At 36.5% G+C, this 13,039-nt stretch overlaps 2 protein-coding genes across 4 annotated transcripts in view; one reads left to right on the top strand and one right to left on the bottom strand.

Annotated features, from left to right (window-relative positions):
* The first annotated feature begins 705 nt into the window (after positions 1 to 705).
* LOC107590720 (uncharacterized protein C7orf26 homolog) lies at positions 706 to 6,694 on the top strand. 3 transcript variants are annotated; one of them, XM_016279632.1, is made up of 8 exons: positions 706 to 726; positions 1,926 to 2,125; positions 3,598 to 3,819; positions 4,495 to 4,660; positions 4,863 to 5,164; positions 5,241 to 5,442; positions 5,736 to 5,775; positions 6,066 to 6,694. In XM_016279632.1, exons 2-8 carry the CDS (start codon positions 1,928 to 1,930, stop codon positions 6,361 to 6,363), a joined length of 1,428 nt encoding a protein of 475 aa, XP_016135118.1. In that variant the 5' UTR covers positions 706 to 726; positions 1,926 to 1,927; the 3' UTR covers positions 6,364 to 6,694. The 3 variants fall into 3 exon arrangements, with proteins under 3 accessions (XP_016135118.1, XP_016135117.1, XP_016135116.1); XM_016279631.1 differs by lacking the exon at positions 706 to 726 and adding an exon at positions 1,077 to 1,328; XM_016279630.1 differs by lacking the exon at positions 706 to 726 and adding an exon at positions 1,077 to 1,328 and having other exon boundaries at positions 1,923 to 2,125.
* A 238-nt stretch (positions 6,695 to 6,932) lies between these two features.
* Positions 6,933 to 13,039, bottom strand: part of LOC107590721 (phosphomannomutase 2-like) — a 6,924-nt gene continuing 817 nt past the window's right edge. Inside the window, exons 2-9 of the mRNA XM_016279633.1 lie at positions 12,061 to 12,289; positions 10,602 to 10,713; positions 10,412 to 10,488; positions 10,212 to 10,303; positions 8,328 to 8,427; positions 8,156 to 8,231; positions 7,954 to 8,069; positions 6,933 to 7,820 (exon numbers count right to left, since the gene is read on the bottom strand). Of these exons, the coding sequence (XP_016135119.1) occupies positions 7,716 to 7,820; positions 7,954 to 8,069; positions 8,156 to 8,231; positions 8,328 to 8,427; positions 10,212 to 10,303; positions 10,412 to 10,488; positions 10,602 to 10,713; positions 12,061 to 12,135 (753 nt within the window). The 5' untranslated portion in view covers positions 12,136 to 12,289 and the 3' untranslated portion in view covers positions 6,933 to 7,715. The remainder of the gene's footprint in view (positions 7,821 to 7,953; positions 8,070 to 8,155; positions 8,232 to 8,327; positions 8,428 to 10,211; positions 10,304 to 10,411; positions 10,489 to 10,601; positions 10,714 to 12,060; positions 12,290 to 13,039) is intronic.

Raw genomic sequence — 13,039 nt, 5'->3', positions numbered from 1 at the left:
AATTGAATAATACTTTTAAATGTGAAACTAAAATTACCAGTAGGTGGCGGCAAACCACTGTCCTAATAAGTGAGTCACCGAGTCATTTATTCAATGGATTCTTTCAAAACGACTGATTCGTTCAGGAACGAAGTAAGAACGTTTTTATGAATGGATCAGTGAATCATTGAATCTCCCAATTTGTTCAAAAACACAAATTCATTCAGCAAGGAAACACCGCTGTGCGCTGCTGCAGAGACACTCAACATGGCTTTGTTTGGAACCATTTTCTGTAGTGAAATAAAGCAAAAAAGACAATATTGTCTCTACAATTTAAATAACTTACTATTTATTTTTGTTCATTGAATTGCTGCCCTGACACAAAGAAAAGTCTGCCATAGACCATGCTAACCAAACCGTTTATATGATCGCTCTAAATGCGTGTGTCCTCGGAAGACATGGCAGCATATAATTATATGATTAAATATCTATATTTGTTGCTTTACACTGACAGTGTTAAATAAAAAATAATCTAAGTTCAAAAATAACAAAATCGGTTTTACAGCATAAGTTATACACTTACAAACACCTGAAGCAGCTGCTGTAACTTTTATCGCTGGTTGGCCAGTTTACATGTCAATCAGAAGTACGAGCCTCAGTGGGCGGGTCTTGTCAGGAGTGAATGACAATGCATTGCAAAGCAGAATGCAAGTAGACACTGTTGGATGTGCAGAGAGCAAATCTGTGGTAGGCTACTAATATAAATTATTTAATGTGCATGGAAACTCAGTGATGATTCATAAAGAGCATAGTAAAAGCATTCGGTGCTTGACTGAAAACAAAGGGGGCTTCAGCCCCCTTAGCGCCACCCCTGGGTGTCACCATACTTGGCCACATGTCCTTTCCTTTCCTTTTTCAGGACCGAGTTTGGGCAGCCCTGCTATATACCATTGGTCTCAAACTCAATTCCTGGAGGGCCACAGCTCTGCACAGTTTTGCTCCAACCCTAATCAAACACACCTGATCCAGCTAATCAAGGTCCTCAGGATCACTAGAAACTTCTAAGCAGGTGTGATTTGGAGCTGGTTGGAGCTCAACTCTACAGAGCTGTGGCAGGAATTGAGTTTGAGACCACTGCAAGTATATACTGTTTGGAGTCACTGGACAGTATCTCCAGTACGCAGGTGGCGCTGATCAGCCGCGCTTTTCTTTACTCAACCGAGTCTACAATGTCCTTTACGGGGTTCCGTAGTTATTTTGTGGTGAACAAGTTTCACATTGTCAGTTATGGGCGATATACATTTGCAGATTGAGAGAAGCTAGTGTAACGAGTCTAATTATTAATCCAGGTAAGGGTGTTGTAAGTATGAATATGTTATGTAGTGTGAACCAAGGAAACATTTGGCAAATTAAGGAACCGGTGATGCAGCAATTGCGCTGTGTAAACTGCATCGCTTTAGACAATGTGTGTCACCATAGAGAATAATGATCGACAGTTTTCGATTAACACATTCATTATTCAATAAGAGGTATTTTAATACGTTTCAATTAGTTTTTCTACAGACACATTATATTCAGAGCCTCTCTTTTCACTTTTTTCCCCCACATTTAAAAAAAAATGACACGCCTTACAACAAAATAGTGCGTTACCAGTACAGTTACTGTAGAAGACGGTACTATAAACGCCAGGGAAGGAAAACATACCATGGTATACTTTAGTATTATCTAAAAAAACATGATAAATGACCAGAATCTATGTTATTACCATAATGCATGTCAAACAAACATAGTATTACCACGATGCATGTCCAGAAATAATGCATACAATTATATATATTCCTATGATATGATATATTATTAATGACTGATTTATGTCTTTCATATTTCTAATTTTCTCAGTTTGGCTGCTGCTTGTATTTAATGTTGTAGTTTTTCTTCCCCAGCAGAGATGAGTGATTTTCGGCATGCATTGCTGCGGCGTGATCCGCTGAGCGCAGCTAAAGAGGTTCTGTATCATCTGGACATCTCACTGGGCAGTGCTCTGCAGAGCTCCACTGGCCCCACGCCTGGACTAGAGAAGAGCATGGTGGAGCTGGTGGAGGAGTTCATCTTTCATGTCCCTAAAGACAGGAACATCCAGCCTAAGGTGAGGCACAGGAGTATTAAGTCTGAAAAAACTGTATGTAAACATGTAATGCCATGGTGTTCTTTAACGTAGAGACCTTAAATCATCAACATTCATAAACCACTGCTATTATGAAGAAAAGCAAGCATGGGTTGCTGCGTGCATTGTTTGGCATGGTAGAATGCGAGCAAAGAGCGCTCCCTTTATAATCACTAAAAAGCTGACATCTCAGTTCATCGCGATCTCACAAAGCTCTGTTATAACACAATGAATATAAGCACAATTAATCTTTCATAATGCCTACACTTTGTGTGTTACATTGAGAGGATTCATGAGCACACAAATTTCAGCACTGCACAAGAACTCCAGGGTTTTGAGCGGAGAGCGGATTCTAACTTAAACACCTCTGATTGGCCATTGCGTTCCAGAAATCAACAGATATGTCTGTGATTGGCTACATTGCTCAACGCTGCAAAAACGTGTTATAAATAGAAACTCAAGCTGTGCCTGAAATCGCTCCCTCGTTCACTCATTCACTCATTCACTAATCCCTATATAGTGTATGGGAGTTGAGTGCACTATATCAGAAAGGAGTGAACAAAATGAAGTGAGTGAATTCGGACGCTGACACTGCGCGTCAGAGAGCTGGAGCTGTCGCAGAAACATCTTCGTCACATATGAACATTTATATTACATGTTAAACTCTAATTCACACTCGCTTGCTCTCGCTATCTCTTCCAGCTTGTCAGTCCTCTCCACATTGGATTATGGGAAATAGTGCTTCAGCGAATGTACATCAGTTGTACACTCGATATCAAAGAGGATTGTGGGTAAAATGTAGTGAACGAATGTAGGGAAATTCACTCAGAATTGTATTATAGTTATTTTCAAAGCTTTCAATGTACTCTCATTAAAAAAGAACTTAAATAATGTTTATGAGTTCTAACAAATAAGTTCAAAGCGAACCAAAATGAAAAAATAATTTGATTAGAATTTCTGAACGGGAGAGACTTGGAACGAAAGGAAATGTATATTCTATCGGCCAAATGATTCGAAAAATATAGGCAAAAATCTAATATCGTGCATCCCTACTTTGAAGTTTCTTATGCTCACTAAGCCTGCATTTATTTGATCACAAATGCAGCAAAAACAGTAATACTGTGAAATATTATTACAATTTAAAGGACATAACTGTTTTTTTGTAATCTATTTTAAAATGTAATTTATAGAAATGATGCTCATGTGGTGATCAAGAAAGATTTCTTATTATCAATGGTGAAAACAGTTTTTGTGGAAACTGTGATATATCGTTTTCATCATTTTTTCATTGATTGGAAAGTTAAAAAAGAACAACATTTATTTGAATTAGATATTTAATTTTTTTGTAAAGATTATAAATGACTTCTCTCTCAATTTTGATTAATTTAATGTATCCTTGTTGAGTAAAAGTCTTTCTGTAAAATCAAGTGAATGGTGTGTTGTGTTTGACTCAGAGGATGAGCTGCATTCAAGAACTGCAACTGCTGGAGATCATGTGCAGTTATTTCCAGGAGCAGAGCAAAGATGCAGTCCGACAGATCATTTTCTCCGCCCTCTTCAGTCTCCAAGGCAACAAGGCTGATGAGAGCCGCATGGCCATGCTTGGGAAGCTAGTTTCTATGGCGATAGCCGTGTGTCGGGTGCCCATTCTAGAGTGTGCAGCCACCTGGCTACAGGTGTGTGATATATGTGTGTGTGTGTGTGCACGCCTTGAGTTCAGTGTTTTAATGTTAATTCATGGTTTCTTTGGAGCATGGTAACTCAGTTTAATAGATAACTGGTTCAGAATGCTTATTGTGAGTTTCACAAAAACTACTAAGAAAGGTGTTATTAAAGGTGTATTATTTAGTACTAATATAACATTTATTAATAATAACTTTATTAATAATAAATAGCTTTATTTTTAGATTTTCCGTTTTCATTTTAGTTTAAGTTTTAGTAATTCTGTGCTTTTTAACATATTTATTTCTATTAAGCTTTTATTTACTTTGGTTTCAGTTTTAGTAATTTTAGCACTTCCACTTTTTTTTATTTTATTTTTTTTACCAAGACATTATTTAAAATTTTTAAGTTTTCATCTAATATTTTTCAGCTTTCTTTCAAGTTTAATTGTAGTTGTAACACTTTTTAATAGTTGTAGTTTTAATTACCAATAACAACACTGTTCAAGAAATATATTGTTTAAATAGTATATTGTATTTTTCGTCATGGTAATATTTGTTATACTGTACTGTGTCGTTAATATATGCTTTTTTTTTAATGCAAAAAATGAATGTTAGAAGAATGTTAGTTTTAAATGGATAAAATGTGACCTGCCAGCTTTTGAAACATTTCTGATGGTTTTTGTGTAGCGCGCACACTCTGCGTGGTGTGTGCGTTTGGCTCAGGTGCTGATGGATGATTACTGCACACTGGTGCCGTGTGCCATCTCTACCCTGCAGAACATCTGTTCAGCCAGTCCTCGCTTTTGCTGTCAGCTCATCACTGCAGTAACGGCTCTCTATGACTTCTCCTCAGGTACCATTTTTCGTTTTTTGTCAACAACTTCAAAAATAAATAATTGTCAGTCTACTTTATTATGTAGTGAATATTATAAAGTATTGAATGTATGTTATTATAATATTAAGGTCCTTAAAAATATTAACTAAAATAAATATAAACTAAAAAAAAAAACAATATTGTAAGTTGTATATAATATATTTGATATTGTCACTTGTAGATGAGTTAACTCCGCCCCCTGCACTCTTGGAGATGCTGGTTGGTTGGATCACAGAAGATCCCAGACTGCTGCTCCTCACCTTTATCAACACACCCCTCAATTCAAGTTTGCCGTTAGGTTGCCTTGAGATCACGCCTCTTTTGGGTCTGCTCCGGTGGTGTGTGAAAGCTCCGTTAGCTTATCAGAGAGGCCCAAAGTTGGCTTTGACCAATGGCCATGGAGAAAGTGAAAAAGGAACCGCGTATGAAGAGCTGTACTCTAAACTGCACCTGAGTGTTCTTCAAGTCTTTCTCATGCTGCAGGTGTTGTATTTATTGCAACTTTAAAAGGCCATTCAGTATTAGATTATATAATGTGTTTTTATTTAAACTCCTACAGGTCCACCTGACAGAACAGAGTTTGATTGGTCGGCTAGCTGTGCTTCCAGTGGAGTCTGTTGCCGCGCTGATAGAGGAAGTCAGCCGTCTGTGTGAGAAGCTCACGCCCCTCCCTGCTGCCAATCATATCCAGCTGGCACTGGATAGGCTGGCCCAAGCTCTTCAGGTCGCCATGGCAACAGGAGCACTTCTGTTTGCCAGAGGTAAGTGATGCTTACTTCATAATAGTCTGTTTACTCCATGATACACTGGGCAACTTTTTGAGCTATGTTGCCGGGCAACTTTGGGCAATGTTGCTGTCAATGGGCAACCAGGTGAGAGACAGGGCCCACGACTGATCTAAAGTATCCAGATAGAAATTTGTTACCCATTCTCAATGGGAAAGTCCCCAAGCAACATTGCTCAAAAAAAGTTGCCCCATGTATCATTTGTGTTTTGATCTGAAAAGAGCAGCATTTCAGTGATGTCATTTCCTGTCATATGGTTTATTCCTCAGAGGACCTACGGACTTTGTGCTCCAGACTTCCTCACAACAAGTAAGTCACTGATCACATGGAAGGTGAAACCTGATCATGCAGATTTGAATATTAAAATGATATTGAATAATTTGTGGCCATTTTAAGATTAGCACAAGCCCCTATACATACATTGCTAAATAATGATGAATGAAGTATTTTATGCTGGTCTATTTATATTGTTTTATTACATGTGATACAGTAGATGATATATATCTATATCGACATCTCCATCAACCATTCAGAAACCTGAATCGGTAACTCACTATTTTTGTGAGCAATGAGTAGTAACAGTTTGCTTTGTGTTGCAGTCTGTTACAGCTTGTGATGTCCGGTCCAGTAGTGCAGCCTCCACCTCACAGCGGACCCTTCCAGCCCAACATGTACCCACACATGCACCCGGGTCGACCCTCTGTGCTTTCTCCCCACAGCCCACACCAGTCCGCCCTCCCCTCCCCCCACAGCCCGCACCCCGTACTGTCACCGCACACCCCACACCCAGCTCTGTCCCCACATCGCCCGCTAACGGCCCACGCCGCACACCCTTCTCTCACTCCACACGCCTTCCATCCTGCTGCCATGGCCTTTCCATACCGGCCCATTCATTAACCAGCAATACAGGACTTTTGGACTACTCTGCTTCCTCTTGGGATGAGAACAAACTGTTTTTGTTTTCTTTTATATTAGAGAATCTTCAAAACTTTTGGTTTGAACTTGTAGTCACATGTTTGGCTTGGTCAGGTTATATGGTCTTGTGTATCATAAATTGGGATATGCATTGTATCATTTTAGGTTTGATAAGGACTTTAAAAAGCGCTTGTACAGACTGATGCAGTCATACCTTTTAAACAATATTGTACAAACCATGAAATATATTTTTGGAAAAGTGACATTTGTGGTTATTTAATGGACAGTTTAAATGGCAAATCAGTTTTTATACTTAATTCGTAAAATACTTAATTTTCCTAGTGAAAATATTCATTTTTGGTTTCGAAAAGCAATTAGTAACAAACAAGCAAAAAACAACAGAAAATATCAGTTTAGTAAATACTTTTATTCATCAATCTAAAATGTGCATGAGTAGGTTATTAAAATTGAGAATTGCAATATTATTTTTTCAAATGTGTTGCTAATAAAAGTAACCTATTTATTATGTTTTACACCTTTTATGCGTTTAGCTCAGAATATGTACAGTACTCTCTTATGGTGTTGAAGTCATACATGTGAAATATACGCACCAATATCATATCCATACAGAATATATTTCCTGTTTATTATACAGTGTTTGCATTCACTTATTTTACTTAAGCAAGCAGATTAACAACACTTCCAACTAATAACTATTGGTTTTGTTGTCAGGAAATTAACTATTAAGTCAGTTTAATCTGAGCAAAAATCGATCAATTCTAAGTTAATAAAGCCCTTTGTCCTGATGTCTTTTTAAATTCCTCTTATGAAAATTAGACTTAAATTGTTGCCCCTTTACCATTAATTTTAGTTAAGAAGTTAGTCCAGCCCACACCTATCTTTATTAATCACTTTTGCTCCTGATAAAAAAACTAATCCTTAACACATGTAAAGTAACATTTTATGAAACCCATCCTGTCTTAACGGAATGATATCGGTCTTTTCATTTGGACCAAAGTGTTTAATAAAAATAAGAGTTTAAAGTGTATATTGTCCAGTACTGACATGACTTAAGGCACAGATGTTCAGACATAATCACTGCACCAGTCAGTTCCTTAAACCTGTAAATAATGCATCAGATTACATATAAAATGAACACGTACAGATGTACTGTATGTACCAAGTTTATCCAGTACCTGTCATGAGGTACAATCATTGAAATACACAAAGACAATAATGGCTTAGACATGTCAAGTGAGACTCCTATTCATAATTTCACAGTTCATGGATGTTGTAGTCTTCTACTGTACTTCATTCTAGATGGCAGAGGTCTTTCAGTTGAAGGAGAGCTCCTTGCAGATCCTCAGTGTGTCCTCAGGTGACTTGACCTCATGACCGATTGTTCTGGGGTCTACAAAGATTTCATAATCATTTCCCCCCTGTTTGGGAAAACAAAAACCATCACAAAACTGCTTAATTCAAGCAAGTCTGGGAATTTTATGCAATAGCATGTGTGCATGAATGCATGACTACTACTGTTAGTCAAGATAACATCACAGATTTTGGGCTCACAGGCATAGTTTTGTCTCCAAAGAAATGGATGCGCTGGTATGAGTCTTTCTCTACAATTCCCAGACAGTAGCGCTTATCCCAGCCTTCTGGAAACACATCAAAGCTGATCTGCCCACCTGCAGAAAAAAACATACATATGAATACATTATGTATATATTATTAACTAGACAACCACATATACTGTACATAAAAAGTTACGAACCAATGGAGAAAGCTAGTCCTTTCCCAGCAAACTCTTCTTTTAAAACGGAGACAAACTTTTCTCTAATTTTCTCCTTCTGCATAATAAGAACATTAAAAAGTCAATCAACCTTTAATGACATCCTTTGAAAACCGACAATGGCATGTGTTGATGAATACATAAAAAAAATTACCTTATCAAGTTCAAAAAATTCGATTCTTTCTTCTTGGCTACAGCTTCGACCAATTGGAGAGACATTCAGCATTCCATTACGGAATTCAATAAATGTGCCTCTGAGATGAAGTAAAAATACAGTAAGTATTATGGTTGCAAAAAAAGATGTGTATAAAAAAAGTGTATAATATATATGCGTGTGTTTGTGTGTCTGTATATATACATATATATATATATATATATATGTAATTATATCATGATATCATTGTATTTGAGTAAAATATATTTACATCATTCAAAACTCAGTAAGATTTTTATTTATTTAATACAGCAAAACAGTAATAAGTGAAATATTATCTTTTAAAATGTAATTTATTTTTGTAATGTCAAAGCTGAATTTTAAGCAGCCATTAATCCAGTCTTCAGTGTCACATGATCTTTCAGAAATCATTCTAACACAGTGTTGCCAAGTTTACGTATTTCTTCAGGAATTGGGCTACTTTTATATTGTTGATAGCCTATTTCCCCTGGAACGCGATTGGTCTGGTTTTAGCCATGATTGGGCTAGTTTTGTTACGCAGACCTGGCAACCCTATTCTAATTTGTTGATTTTATACTCAAGAAACATTTCTTATTATTATCACTGTTGAAAACAGCTGTGCTGCTTGATATTTTTGTGGAAACCATAATCATTTTTTTTCAGGATTATCTGATGAACAGAAAGTTTCAAAGAACACCATATTTTGGACATAGAAATCTTTTGTGACATTATATAATCTTTACTGTCACTTTTGATAAATTTTTAATGTGCTAATTGCTGAATAAATGTATTCACTTCTTTAAAGGGGTCATATGATGCTATTTTAAAGATAATTATTTTGTGTATTTGGTGTAACAGAATATGTTGACATGCTTTAATGTTCAAAAAACACATTATTTTTCAAATACTGTACATTATTGTATGTCCTCTATGCCCCGCCTCTCTCAAACACGTCGTTTTCAACAAAGCCCCCTCCTTTGACAAGCGCAGTCTGCTCTGATTGGCCAGCTGACCCAGTGCATTGTGATTGGCCGAACACCACAAGCACGCGTCGGAAATGTAACGACCCTTACCATAATCGCAGCTTCAGCTTTCAAAGTAAATAAGACAGTTAATAATGTCGTTAGTTTTACCATCAGTTCAAGCCTGAAAGGGCAACAGAGTCGCGTGACAGACAGAGTGATGATGCAGTACACAAGCCGCGGTTAAGACAGCTGACATGCTATGATTTCTGACAGGCAGTTCACTCTCCTGTGATGTGACACTGTTCCCCTCACACACACACACACACACACACACACACACACACGACGCGTTACTCTGTGCTGCGCCAAACTCCGCATTTCAACAGTCAATAGCAAATACTTAACAACACAACGTCTCCCTGACATGGCTGCATCAACACGACTGCTGTTCCTGAAACCACGCCTTCTTTCTTTGTGTGCACATTTGGGCGGCATTATGCTAATATTTCCACATAGTGACCTAGATATGTGGGGGAGGGTTAGAACAAGCCGTTTAAGGTAGGCGTGGCTGACTCTTAACTTTTATAAAGAATATCTCTTTGGATTTGAGACTTTAGTCTTTGCAACTTTACAGATCTTCTTTATGCACCAAGAGCTTGTAACACTCCAAAGAGAAAGGAAAACTTGAAATTGCATCATATGACCCCTTTAAAAAAAAGAAAATCTCACCGACCCCAAACTTCTTAACGTTCTGAATTCTTTACTGGTGTTAAACTATTTTTAAGATGTTTAAAATAAACTTTAATATTGACAATCAGTATTGACAAACTTTAAAGTAATACAGTAAAAATATATTTTCCCCCATGCAACAAAAGATGTCAAGCTGTGATAACTTCACCTTTTTTTGGGCAGTTTTATCTTTGAAAGGTAATTGAGGCAGAAATTGATGAAATCCTGTAAAACCTCCTCTCCCATGTATGCCTGAATATTCTGATTTCAAAAAAGAAATTAGAAATAGAAGAAATCCAAATAGTAATTTGGTAATTTGCTGGACAGGTTTTTGAGCATATTTAATAGTAAACTGAGAATTAAAATTACCTGTATAGAGTGCAGCTGCCCAAACCTGTATGCTACCAAACCGTTCTCAGCAAATACATAATCCACTCTATCAATCACTGTAAAGGATATGAAACATTTTAAGTACTCATGAACACTATAAATACACTCAATGTTTTGTGCATATATTTGTATGTGTATTTAAATAGATTTTTGTAATTATTATACATACCATCATCACCCAACTGCTCTTTAATTTTGTCCAAGTCTGATCCTCCGACCACCCCGACTCTCACTCGCCGTCTCAGTTCACTCAAGAACTGATGCATGTCAGGAGTTGCTTTCTAAAGACAAAAACATACAACTTCATCCCAAGCACAAAATTAGAAAATGTCAGTTCTTTTTTACTTCCACTATGTGCGGTTTCATGAATTGCTTTGTGCTTCATAATTATTTTACTAGTCAAATTTAGCTGAACATCCATTAAACACCATTACATATTTTAAAAATAGATATGTTGTGGAAAAGTTTTTGTTTTGTTTTGTTTACACAGTATTTCCTATGTCCAAAAATATTAAAAAAGCATAAAGCGATTTTTTTTTAAATCAGTGTAAATAAACAGTAGATATTGTGTCAACTTAGCCTATTGTGTCAAGTTAAAAGTGTAACACCATCCCCTGCTATAGGGCTATAAGTGTTATATGTATTTATTTTTTTCTTTCTTATCCATTGAAACATTCAGTAGCTTTTCTGTACTTTTATAACAGAAGTGCTTATTCATTTGGGTTGAAATACAGCTTTACAATCTTTTATTTTATATGACATTTAAATCAGTGTGCCGAAGAGACGGAATGACTTGAACAAGCAATGAAATTAGCCAATAAATAAATAATAATAAAATATTTCTTATCTTAATTCACTTCTTCTTTAAAAAAAATGTTTTTCTTTGAAGAACATGGATTTCCACCATCTTGGAAAAACGGCATATATGAGGTAATCTAATCTTATTTTAAAAGTGTGAAAAAGTCAAGTAAATTAAATCTCATCACATTTTATAATGAATATACATGTGTTAGGTATACCAAGCAATATTTTATCAGGCAGAAATCGTGTGTAAAAATATTTAAAATGTATAATTCTTATCCAGTAAATCAAGAAAAACCAGAAAATCATGGGGTCTTTGAATATAGTTGTGGACAATGTTGCATTGTAAAACGTGTTATTTACCAGCATGTGTTTAAAAGGTCAGTTCATAACTATATCTGACTTCCAATGTTTATATATAATATCTATCTTCACCTCACAAGCAGACTAAAAATAGTTCATGGAGAATGAAAGTTATCTTTAAGAGACAGCCATGGCCCATCACTGTCATTTAGGATGTGCTAAGAAAGAAGATTAGATTATTGTGTATTATCACCACAAAAACTGCATTCACAATACATATTTGACTTTATAAAAGCACATTTACAGTGAGGTATCCGTCTGATTACTGCAATCAGAGCACAAGATGCCTATACAGATCCTCATTGAGTTTTATTCCTTTACATCCGCCCCTCGCCTCACTTTCTTAAAGGCAGTTGTCAATTCACAGTACATTATTATAAATCACTTATCATTACCGCCAGGATTCACATCTCATACTGTAAATTTACAAGACTAACTAACGCCTTCTGCTTTATTTCACTCACCTGGCGAGCTGCTGTTAAAGTCCCGTCCACATCAAACAGGCACAGTGTTGTCGGGTCCACGCTTGAATCGGCCATTGTAAAATTTGCAAACTTTGTAAACCAGTGTACGATTCGTATGAAGTTTTGCAAAGACTCAGTGTCAATCCTCCAGTATAAGAGCTTCGAAGTTCAGTTCATCCATTCAGCAGTGCAACGTCACATCTTCCGTGTTGTCGGAAGTGTATTGGAGCTACGGTGGCCGAGAAGTGCAAAGCAAATCACAATTCTGAAAACAAAATAACAAATTACAAACACAAATGCAAGTCTAAAAAACAAAATAACAAAGCACAACAACAATTCAGAAAACATTATAACAAGTCAGAAAACACAATGACAAATTCGAAAACAAATTAACAATTCAGAAAACACAAGGACAAATCAGACAAACCGGAAAAGGTGGGTATAGTTTGAGACAGCGCCATTGGTTTGGGATTACTCACTGCTGACTGGACGAGACATCTGTCAATCAACGTATACAGGGAAGAACCAGCCGAAGAACAGCAGAGTCGTGGTAGAAAGTCCGGAGATGGTATTAAAGTAGCTCAGTTTAAATGTATTGTATGAATTGCCCTTACTCTGGAATAAAAAATGCGGGGTGTCTATTTACATTTAGTTAAAAGTGACTGTAAATCATCAGCTCCAGTGGTGCAGATAGATAAGCGTGTGCCCTTGACTTTTTGACACGATCGATCCGGGTTCGATCCCGCCTTTTGCTTTTTTTCCTCCCTTTCCAAATCTCGTATTAGCAATGGATTCTATTTACACTAAGTGAAAATAGCAGTATTTTTAGCAATATGCTATTTACACTAAGTGCAAATACCTATTTACACTATGTTAAAATAGCAGGATTTCTACTATCAAGTATACTACTTGTTGCAAATAGTGGCAATTATCTGCACTTCAGTATTGTAGTACATTATAAAACAGTATGCAATAATAA

The sequence above is a fragment of the Sinocyclocheilus grahami genome, unplaced genomic scaffold, assembly GCF_001515645.1.
Source record: "Sinocyclocheilus grahami isolate Dianchi unplaced genomic scaffold, SAMN03320097.WGS_v1.1 scaffold132.1, whole genome shotgun sequence".
NCBI lineage: Eukaryota > Metazoa > Chordata > Actinopteri > Cypriniformes > Cyprinidae > Sinocyclocheilus > Sinocyclocheilus grahami.
Note: the sequence above shows the minus strand (reverse complement) of the source record. Positions and strands in the feature narration are given on the sequence as shown.